The sequence below is a fragment of the Typopeltis vanoorti genome, chromosome 18 (genome assembly GCF_054136105.1).
Source record: "Typopeltis vanoorti isolate ZY-2024b chromosome 18, IOZ_Tvanoo_1.0, whole genome shotgun sequence".
Taxonomy (NCBI): domain Eukaryota; kingdom Metazoa; phylum Arthropoda; class Arachnida; order Uropygi; family Thelyphonidae; genus Typopeltis; species Typopeltis vanoorti.
In genome coordinates, this window is record NC_143566.1 from 9,788,481 (window position 1) to 9,800,919 (window position 12,439).

The following is a 12,439-nucleotide window of genomic DNA, read 5'->3' on the forward strand; positions in this document are numbered from 1 at the left end:
AGTTAAAGAGGCAGTGAAGAAAAAGAAGAAATCATATCAAAAGTTCCTGGCAAATAAGTCAGCTTTTACTCTTACAGAATACAGAGACAAATGTAAGAAAGCTAAACAGTGTGTAAAACTAGCTAAACAAAAGTCATGGGAGGACTTTGGCAAGAATATAGAAAATAAATATCAAGAAGGTGGCAAAATATTCTGGAGGTTGTTGAAGAAACTTAGGAATGAAGGAAAGAGTGCTGTAAAAGGAGTTAGAGATGATAAAGGTGACATGAAAACAGGAGAAAAAGATATCCTTGAAGTATGGAGTGATTACTTTGAAAAACTGCTAAATGAAACAAGCAGTAATGACAGCACTGTGCTAAAAAAACACTGACAAGGCATGCAGTCAGGAATACATATCCATACTTGAAGTAGAAAAAGCCATCAAAGGCTTGAAATGTGGAAAGGCAGCAGGAGTAGATGATATTCGACCAGAAATGCTGAAGTATGGTGGTATAAGAGTCTTACAGTGGCTGCACTGCATAGTTCAGAAAGCCTGGACAGAGGGACGAATTCCCGATGATTGGAGTAGAGCTCTAATAGTACCCATATATAAAAAGGGAAATAAAACTGAATGTGAGAATTACAGAGGTATTTCCCTACTGAGTGTTCCTGGCAAGATCTATGCAAGTATACTTGAGAAACGGTTGAGAAGAATTGTGGAAGAAAAGCTTGGTGAAGAACAAGCTGGATTCAGGCCAAATACAGGCTGTCAGGATCAGATCTTCACTTTACGACAAATAGTCGAGAAAGCATGGGAATATAACAAAGATCTGTATTTAAGTTTTATCTATTTGAAAAAGGCATATGACAAGGTGCCAAGAGAGAAGCTATTCAATACGCTGCAGTTATATGGTGTCAATGAGGCATTATATCAAGCAATACTTAGTCTTTATTTGAGTTGTAAGTCAGCAGTTAGAATTGAAGGAAGTACAGGAAGATGGTTTAATGTTAAATCTGGTGTGAGCCAATGATGTACATTATCCCCTCTGTTATTTATTAACTATATGGATCACATTATGAATGAAAGTGGTATTAAACCTGATATCAAAATTGGAGATGTTAATGTCAGCTCTTTGCTTTATGCGGATGATGTTATACTTCTAAATAAATCCGCTACAAGTCTGCAAGATTTTCTGCCTAAATTGAATAGCTGTTGTAATAGATATGGTATGAAGGTCAGCAATAAAAAGACAAAGACAATGAAAGGCAGAATCATTGAAAATGTCAACTGTGTTGTGAATGGAGAACCTGTGGAACAAGTAAAACATTTCAGCTACTTAGGCACGATTTTTACTGAAGATGGTAAATTAAATATAGAAATAGACAACAGAATCATCCAAGCTGGTATGGTGGGAAGTCAATTGAATAAATTCATATGGAATAACAGAGAAATTAGTCGGAACACTAAATTAGCTGTATACAAGACAACGTCCAAACCAGTTTTAACTTATGGATCTGAGAGCTGGGTCAGAAGTAAAACAGTTGACCAAAGACTAGAGACCACAGATATGAGAGTCCTGAGAAAGATTATAGGCGTGAACAGATGGCATCAATGGCAATATCATATTAAAAATGAGGATATTAGGAAAGAACTTGACATTGTCAGCATCCAGGAATGCATTAGCAGAGCTAATCTCAGGTGGTATGGTCACTTAAATAGAATGGGAGAGTTAAGATTAGCAAAACTAGTGTTCTCTGCCAGGTTGGCAGGAAAACGACCCAGAGGAAGACCAAGATATAGGTGGATTGATACGGTACAAAGTGCCTTAGACGATAGAAATATAAAATCTGATAATGTTGGAGTCTTGACAAGTAACAGACTGATTTGGAGGAAAATTGTAGATAGGAAGTTAGTAATGATGTAATTTTTTCATGTAGTACTGTCATATCCTGTACACCCCTTGAGGGTACATGGCAGGAATTTGATGATGATGATGAGTACTCACTGTCGTGTATACTGTGTTGTGCTCCGTGATGCTGATTTGAAATTCAGCAAAATATAAGCAAGTCAATAAAACATCTTTTTTCATAAAATAGTTAATTTGGTGTTGTAAATACCATTAAAAATAAGTCATGAATAACCTTCAACACCTAAGCTTATCTATTAGACCCAAAAATAAGTTGTCGAAAGTGTTCCATGAAGAAATTGGTGATAGCAGAAGAAATAAGATTGCCCAGCTGTTCCTTCGATTTGCTGATATAACTTGTTTTTAAAGGAGAAATAACCAGAATGTATTACATAATCAAATAGTTGAACAATATCTGAAGGAAATTCTTGTTGAAGTAATTTAATGCTCTCAGAAAAAGGAACATTGGTAAACAAGGATACATCTCAACTTATCATAATATCCAAATGAAGATCCGAAATTTTATTTTTAAAATCCAAAGTATTTTTTATATAAGTAGCAGTTCTTCTAGTTGAAGCAGCAAGTAAATTAGATAAGAATTTAGAAATTTTATAAGTGGGTCATCCTACAGTCTACTACTGTTTTTAATGGAATACCTGGTTTATGAACTTTGGGGAAACCATACAATCTAGGTGGACAACTAAAGAAGGTTTTGAGTTTTTTTTTTTTTTTTTGATCTTCATTCCAAGTAGAAACATTATTGATAAGATCATTAAGTCTGTTTAGTTGACTGGTCTCGAAGTAACACAGACAATTTTCTCTCATATTCTTTTCTATCTTAAACAACAACGGCCTCTCCTTTGTCAGCCTTAGTAGTAATTAAATTATTATTTTTCAATGATTTCAGTGCTTTAAATTCAGAGAAAGAGAGATTAGAATGTGGAGGGTTGGTCCTAAACAGAATTTTTGTACATTCAAAACAAGTCCTATTAGCCATCTTTTGAGATAAAGATCGAAGATATGAAAAAAGTACATTACATGTAGACAACTAGTGCAGTAGTCTACATCACACCAAAACATGGTATGAACGCAAATTTCAGGAAGCCTGTAAGATCATTATCAACCACCCCAGTCTAAACAATAACGATTGTCTAAAAATCCCATACATATGGAAGGCATATATTTGTCCCACGAATCCTTCCTCTCTAAGAACAACTATAAATAGGACTGTAGAAAATCCAGGATCCTAAATCTAAAATAACTTTAATACTAAAAAAATAGGACATCACTATTAAAGAAAAAAAAAAAATCCGTAAGAAAGAATGTTTATTCATGTTGTAATTTATAAATAATTTTTTAAATCAAAAATAACGATTGTAATAATAGAAATAGGACATCACTATTACCGGAAGGAAAACTATCTGTAAGCAAGAATGTTTATTCATGTAATCATAAATTAAACTAGCTTAATGTAATTTTTTTTTTTCCCACTAGAGGTCATGCCAGTGAGTAGCATGTGATCAAATCATTGTTTCTCTAGCTTTCAGTTTGAAATGTAACACAGCTTGTCTTGTATATTTATGTATGCTCCAGATGATGATCTTGATATGACGATCGAAATGTTGGGATAATAAAAAGAGTTATTTTAACACGGTTGTAGAATCCATAATTTCAAAAATGAATGCTGATCACCGTGTAACACTAAAAGAAAGGATTATGATAATTCATTGTGATTCAACCCACAAGCATTGCAATCAATACGGTAAGCTGAAGAATTGGGTTTTTAATTTGATCAATTGACTGGCTAATATAAAACGATGTAGGGACAGCAATATCATTCCAAATTGCATCAGGCTAAAAAGAAAATTCACCTCAGCAAAAGGCAATGAATATACTTCTGCATGGAGAAAGCACTTCTCAGAGAACAAATCCAAGCTTCCAGAAAGAACTTCACCGCTACACAAAACTAGCTACAAAAAGAAAAAACGGAACTTTCAAGCTATGTAAGCACAGATATCTGGATGATTCTGGAAAAGATTACTGACAACACACGCAAACCACATCCTCCAAACGAAGAAAGAAAACCTAATTTCCTAATTCCAACGACTAAAAGATCGAAAGAACCAACTGCAATATCCAAAATTCTCCACAGTGAACAATAACAACCAACCAGACGCCACCAATCACCTACAGGTAACAGTAATATAGTCATTCCCCCTCCTATATCAAAAACACACACTTCATAAACATCATCAAAGACATTACATTAGAAAAAGATGATCTATTAGTCAGTTTTGACGTCTCTGCCCTCTTTACGAATGTCCCAATCAATGACACAATCTTTCTTTTACAGAACAAATTTCCTCCAGATATCACAGCGCTCTTTGCGCATGTATTACGTTCTGGTTATTTTGTATAGCAAAACGCTTTCCACCTACAAAAAAAAAAAAAAAAGGCACAGCCATGGGCTCACCATTATCTCCCCCCCCTTATTGCTAACTTTTATATGGAACATTTTGAACAACTTGCTTTAAGTTCCTCCCCTTTAAAACCCAAAGTCTGGCTTAGATACGTTGATGATGTTTTTGTGATCTGGTCTCATGGGCACCAGACACTAGACACATTCCTTAGCCATCTAAACAAGCAATACAAACCTATACAGTTCACAATTGAGATTGAAAAACATAACACACTGCCGTATCTAGATACACTTCACACGTCACCCCTCGGGCAATCTTTCCTTCACTGTTTACCGGAAACTGACACATACTGGCCAATATATACATATAAACTCCTACCACCACCCAACACAAAAACTAAGTGTCATCAATATCCTGAAAAACAGGATTCTGAAGATGTGCTCCAGTGAACAGGCACTGAAAGACGAAAGTGATCAGCAATACTTTTCAAAAAAATTGATACAGTCAAAACACTATTACCAAAATTCTCCACAAGACCTCAATAAAAAACAAAGACAAACCAGACTACAATAAAATTATAACCATACCCTACATTAAAGAGATATCAGACAAAATAAACAGAGTACTACAAAAATACAACCTCAACGCCACATTTAAACCTCCTGCAAAATTAAAAAGCTTACTGATCTCATCCAAAGACCCACTTCCTCTGCTGGCTCACCCTGGAGTATACCGTATTTACTGTACCTGCAACATACCATACATAGGAGAAACAGGAGGCACAATTCCGATCAGACAAAAAGAACATAAACGACACATCAAATATAATAATTATGGTGAGTCTGGCCTTTCTGATCATGCCCTGAATACCTTACATAGAATTGACTGGAAAAGCACTAGTTGTCTACATCACACCAAAACATAGTATGAATGCAAATTTAAGGAAGCCTGTGAGATCTTTATCAACCATCCCAATCTAAACAATAATGATGGTCTAAAAATCCCATACATATGGAAGGCATATATTCGTCCCACGAATCCTTCCTCTCTAAGAACAACTATAAATAGGATGTAGAAAATCCAGGATCCTAAATCTAAAATAACAACTTTAATACTAAAAAATAGGATATCACTGTTAAAGGGAAAAAAAAAAAAAAAAAAAAAAAAAAAAAAAATCTGTAAGAAGGAATGTTTATTCATTTTGTAATTTATAAATAATTTTTTAAATCAAAACTAACAATTTAATAATAGAAACAGGACATCACTGTTACTAGAAGGAAAACTATCTGTAAGCAAGAATGTTTATTCATGTAATCATAAATTAAACTAGCTTGATGTAATTTTTCTTTCCCCACTAGAGATCATGCCAGTGAATAGCATGTGATCAAATCATTGTTTCTCTAGCTTTCAGTTTGAAATGTAATGCAGCTTGTCTTGTATATTTATGTATATGATCCAGATGATGATGATGATCTTGATATGAAGATCGAAACGTCGGGATAATAAAACGTTACTTTAACAAGGTTGTAGAATCCATAATTTCAAAACTGAACGAATATGTCTGCTGATGACAGCATAACAGTTCCTAAGTACTTTAGAAATATACAGGGCTCGATAAAGAGATGTTTGCCCACTCGTCCATCGTGAGCAGATTTTGTCAGCTGGTGAGTAGCTGCAGACTGATCAATATAGAATATTTTTTATTTAATGAAATATAACTTTCATCTTTTTTTTTTTTTTTTTTTTTTTAATTTTAAGAAAATGCAGAAGAATATGTGCAATATAAAGGGCCATTCTTGTAACAAAACTTAATGTAAGAAACTATAGTTTCCAAAAAAATCAACATTGTTTTTACTGTTTATAGTGTTCTTTTGACTTCTTAGAATGATTCTTGTGCTGGAATTATTCTCCAAACAACTATACAGTACCATTAATCACATCATGGAACTCCTACTGATTTCCAGTGGGATATATATTTCAAAAACTGGGGAGGGATTGGGTGAGCTTATTTTTTTCTAGTAGGATTCTGCATAATTTTTCGAACCCTGGTCATATACTTTTAATTATATTGTAATTAACAAGGAAGTCAACATCCTGTTAACTACAGATAAAGTTTTTAAAGCTCTCAGGATAATTCAGTGCTACGAAGCTTGTGGTTCTGATGAATAACAAGAAAAATCTGTTAATTATTAAAAGAAAATAATAAATATTACTTATTTAATAGTAGATAATAAATATCTGTTTGCTGAAAACCTTCAGGCACTTTTCTTTGTTAATCAAACAATCTGTTTTCTCATGGGTATTAAAGTTTAAGCTCAGTTTAATGGGATGAATACAGCACAGAGAAACAATTAAACACAAGTTTAATCATTCTGATATTTCGTCTTTATCACAGAGACGTCTTTTGGGATACAATGTAAACATCATAATAACACACACAAAACAATAAGTGGATGAAGTTAGACAAGAAGCCTTAAGTTCTGTAAGGGACACCCTTCATGGGTGCTGTTGGCTAGCCTTAGATGCGGGCAGGAGGTTTAAGAATTAATGATTCCCAAACTTTACTTATTTACTTATAAAAAAAAAAAAAAAAAGCTGCTGCTAATTCTAAAAAAAAAAAAAAAAAAAACTCTCAAGTTTGTATTTGGCTGAGGCATAGTAGTCCCCCCCCCCTCCCCAAATTAAGTCTGTGCAAGGTATTCAAATACATGGTCAGTTAAACTGACTGACCATCATTATGGCAACAGATGTATTTCTTATGTTCCCCAAGGCAGATGTTGATAAATCTCCCAGTCTGCTCATAATATGACAAGCTGCAAGAACAAGAAACCTTATAAATACACACACACTTTGAATAGAGAGGGATGGAAGGAAGTGAATCTTTAGGAGAGCAGTTAAGGGTTGCCAGTTTCAAATGAGGTTTAAAGCAGTACAGGGATTATATTTCTTTAAAGTTTAGGCTATTTTCTCTTAGGTGTCCAGGATATAAGGGTGTGGTAATAGTATTACTATAATCTGTATGTTGAGAGAGATGTGTGGTGATGAGCAGGCTACTGTCATTTTTTTGGCATTTCCATAGGACAGGAAGATAGGGAAATAAAGGAGAGTTCAGTAGTGAGGGAAGCTTGATTGGAACAGAAGTCGGAGGCTCTATTGACAAAGATGTAAATAATACCATATTGTTGAGCAGTACAGAGAGAGAGGTTTTCTGTAAACTGAGAAAGAAAGAGTGCCACTGTGAAGAAGAAGTGTTCAGAAAAAGAAGATTATTATTATTTTCTTTTTCTATAGTGAACCAGATTCTAGGATGCTGACTAGAGGTGAAGGAAGAAAGGGTAACATGTCCAAGCCATTTGACCAAATGGAAAACACACCATGACTGTATCTTAGCCAGATAGAAAGTTCAAGAATGGCAATATTAAGAGATGCTTTTCAAAATGCTCCATGTAGGAACTGGCTAGAGAAGGTGAGAAGAGAGAGCCCATGGCTATACTCCCATATGTTTGTATATAGTGTACCACCAATCAGTAATCAGAATGATGGCAAAATTCAAGAGATCAATGAAGTCAGGGGAGAAAAAGTTTTAAGTAAAGTTAATATAATATAAAATTTACTTTTAAGTAACACTGATATCATGGTGAGTCAATGTCACTTCTTTATTCACCAATATCTCCCTTTCTGACACTTGAGTTAAAAATGCCCCATCCCCATAATCATTTGCAAACATATAATAAGAGTTAATGTCATTATAAAAACATCATTTATATTGCATTATATTTATTTATTTTACAATGCTATTTCACAATTGCTTGGATGCAACAGATATCAGTTTTACATAACACATAATGCAGTTTACTATGACCAAGGTTGACTATATAAATGAGTTATTCAGATGGTAACTGGATAAATAAATAAATATTTCAAAAAAGATAACTCACCCACAATTATTAACTGCCACAACATTGGAAACCAAATTAAATGGATATGTCAACATATTTGCGAAGTACTAGAAAAATGTAGCCAATAAATAAATTTTTCATGTTAGTCACACAAATAAAATTGAATCGATTATTTTACATATTCATAGCATTTATAAGTGAAAGGGGGAAAAAAAAGGTCAATTGTATTCTGTCACATTCTTTTATTTGAATAAGCTATATATATATATATATACATACATATTATTTTTTTTAGTATAAAGATATTCTTAATTTTCTCTATTTGGTTACAAAATTTCATTCAATCCATTTATTCCATGGCATCTATCCCATATTCTTATCCACTATTTCTCCAAAGATCTCTTACTTCCTCCACTTTCATCAGTATAGTTCAGCCAATACAGAATGCAATCTTATCTTTGAATACCGAAGTTCAAAATGTTACATACATTATATTAAACTGGTATTCTTCTCATTTCTTCGCTTTCCTGTTTATTCTAATCCTCCTTCCGAAGGATTTGAATATCTTGAGTTTTTGAGAGACATGGGTAGGAGTATATTTTTTGGGTGGGACTTATATTTTTTTATAAGAATTTCATATGAGCAGGATTCATAATTGTATGTTCAGACTGTGATCTGAACAAGTCAGCCAAAGAGTAATAAGGTGGTAGGGGTGGGAGGGAGAGAAGAGGCCCATAACTAGAACAAATATTGACTTCTGACTTCCTGTTAAAGAAACTGGATTATCTGAGTGATCTATTCCCTTTGAGCACTGGAACTCTATTTTGTAAGCTTCCAGCTTTCAAACTGGGAAGATGCAATTTTTTAGTAATGATATAGAGCCCATCCCTGTTTGGTTACCTTGTGCATAGAATGCATTTTTTGTAGAATTACGGAGACAAATTCCTGTGTTAGAGCAATTAATTTACTTTGCTCTAACATTTATTATTTATTTAAATTTTGTTCTACCTGTTTTTCCATTCCTGATGGTCAAAAACATTGAGTGTTATTTTATCATTGTAAACGATAAAATAACACTCAATGTTTTTGACCTTTATATCAGCAGGGTCACCATCAGGAATGGAAAAACAGGTAGAACAAAATTTAAAGAATAAAGAAAAAAATAAATAAAAAATAAAAATAATTAAACACTTAAATAAGTAGAACTACGTCACCTGCTACAAATTCTCTATTACCTGTTATTTTTAGCTTTTGTTTATTATTCATCAATCTTTAGTTATAAATTAATCTATGTTGTCTGGTGTTTTTTTTTTTTTTTTTTGTTGTTGTTTTTAAATGTTTGGAGGCTTTTGAGTTTTTTTCATCCTGTTCTTGTTCTATTTCTAGATGCTATACTGGTAGATGGGCATTCCCTTCCAGATCTTGAAACTGTTAAGCCATCATTCTTGTTGAATTCCTTCAACAAGAATGATGGCTTAACACTTTACGTGTGCATAATAAAATAAAGTTAGCATATGAAATATTTCATACTCAGGTTACAATGACTTGTACGCAGGAAGCGTACAAGTCATTGTAGCTGCTCAATTTAAGTTGCTCTTTATACACAAAGTAGCCTTGTTATGAGTTACTTTACACACAAACTTTTCATTGTCATCATCACGAACCATGGGTTCACTGCCCATTGGTGTCCAATGCCTCCTTCACTGTGGCTATGAAAATAGCTGTAGAAAAAACTGTATGAAAAATAGTGGGTGAATTGGTGAGAGGAGTTATTGATCAACTTAACTGAGGTCTTCTATACCAAATCAAGTATTTTAGGGAATGCTTAGGCATTTCCTAAAAATGTGAGAATAGTATTCAATGTTTGGATGTGTAATTTCTATAGCATTCATAACTTTCAGAAGTAAAGAAACACCTCAAGCAAAAGAGAAAACCTAATTTCCAAGAAGGTGATATTTGTAACATGTTTATGCCAAGAGAGACTTGATGTTAGGGTTAATCAAAGAAGAGAAATTTCATTTTGTCTAGAGACCTGGATATTGTTAAAATTAAGACTGGTAGAAAAGTTTTTTTTTTTTGAAATAAGTTAGGATTATGTTTTATTAACACTGAAATCAACAATTTATCCCCACCACATAAAGTATGGTTTAGAGATCAGTATTTAGGGTTGCTGAGATTCTAGAAGTTTAGTGATTTGTGTAGTATAAGGCATTTCAAATGAGAGAGAGGAGAGACAAGGTCCTCTTTCCATAACATGGAAAGAGACAAGGGATTATTAATACTACATTTTCAGTCTGAATATTACAGGCCATCATCAGTGGTGACAATATTTAATCACAAAGCAGAATGTAAAACAATGGATTGATTGGAAAAAATAAGAGCTGCATGATGTAAAACAAAAAAACAATGCAATGGCGTAACTGAGGAAATATTGTAATATCAACAATTCATTAGCTATTAAAAAAATGATTGATGTGTGGTTAAAATAAGAGCGGAACAAAACTTATTCTATCTATCTAGTGAGAATGCTAACGAACTTTGGAAATTTCATCTGTCCTTTTGAAATCCATGCTTCCACCTACAAACATCGCTTTAGCTGAAATCAAAGCATTACAATCCTTAAGATGCAACAGTCACCTCATTATTACTCAAGTCTTATAATGGGAACAATACTGTTGTTATGATTTCTGCTAATTATAAAAGAAAGGTCACGCTTTTATTACAGGATTGATCAATGTACCAAGAATTGGATTACAATCCCACTAACAGACAACTCAGAAAACTGAACTCTTTACTAGCTGAAGTTGTAAATCTTGATGGAGACACCAAAGAAAAGCTTAGAATTTATTTTGCTAGACCTTCTAGGCATTCTACAGTTTACCTAAGATACATAAGAAAGACATTCCTCTTCATCCAATTGTTGACTGCATAGATTCACCGACTTACAGACTAGCCAAATTTTTAGCAGACCTATTGAAAACTCAGATTGACAATTTCCACTCATTTATAAAAAAAATTCTTCTGATTTTCCAGATAAAGTAAAAAATGTTTCCCTATATTCCATTGATATAGTTTCGATATAGAATCTCTTCACAAATATTCTTCTTGAGGATACACTACATATACTTTCAGAAGCATTTCCACAGGATATAGTGAAATTAATCAACTTTGTTATGAACTCCAGATATTTTATTTGTCAGAATAAGTTTTACAATCAAGCTGAAGGAACTGGAATGGGACGTCCACTCTTCCCCACACTTGATAGAACATTTAGAAGACATCCTTTTCTCATACATACACTCTCCAGCCATCATTTTTAAACTGTTACAGCAGGAACTCTTAAACATCAAATGATATATAAAACTCAATGGTTTCTCAGAAAGGACCATGCAAGAGCTTTTAAATTCATATAATCCTAGCTCAAATAACAAAAAGGAAAAAGTATGTTGAATTTCAAGTCCTTACATTTCTGGCATCTCAGAACCCATTTCCAGAATTCTTAAGAAATACAACTCAGTGGCTACTTTTTTTCCTATCAACAAATTATCAGTATGGTTTCCTTCTTCAAAAGATAAAGTCTCCTCTAGCTCTCCCTGGTGTCTACCAAGTTCCTTGTGACTGTCATCATTCTTACTTTAGACAAACTGGATGCTCTGTAGAAATCTGTAGAAATTTCTGTAGAAATGTAATAGTAAATCTGAAATAAATTTCAGATTTACTATTACATTTGCAATAGTAAATCTGAAAAATCTAGCTGGGCACAGCATATAGACCACAACATCCTATGGCCTAAAACACACTTACTTCATCAATATTGGTATGAATTTGAATGTTTGTTTAAAGAAAGCACTGAAGCCTTACATCGCTGTCTGAACTTAAATCAGAACAACTGCCTCTCTCTCTCTATCTAAGATACGGGATAGGCTTATTTAAATCCTCCGTCTATCTATTCATAGGACATCCACAGATGCTGTATGGTCACTCAGATGCTCAGTGTGCCACACCAGTCCTCACCAAGTGGTCCTGTTGTATACTTTTCTGAATGCTTCAACTCTCTCAAGATCAGTCAATCCGGACACATCATTCATCCATTTCATTGATGATCTACCCCTTCGTCGTCTTCTTCCAGGTACTTAACTTTCTATTACTATTTTGAGAAGTCCTCCTTCCATCCTTTCAGTGTGTCCAAAGTATTTCAACTTTCTTCTGTCAATATCCTTAATAAACCTCAGTC

General features: G+C 33.7%; 1 protein-coding gene across 1 annotated transcript in view; it reads right to left on the reverse strand.

Moving 5' to 3' along the window:
* LOC150096482 (mitochondrial carrier homolog 2-like) overlaps positions 1-12,439 on the reverse strand; it is a 295,508-nt gene that overhangs the window by 92,198 nt on the left and 190,871 nt on the right. The window contains exon 9 of the mRNA XM_090407808.1: positions 8,245-8,312. Coding sequence (XP_090263934.1) covers positions 8,245-8,312 — 68 coding nt within the window. The remainder of the gene's footprint in view (positions 1-8,244; positions 8,313-12,439) is intronic.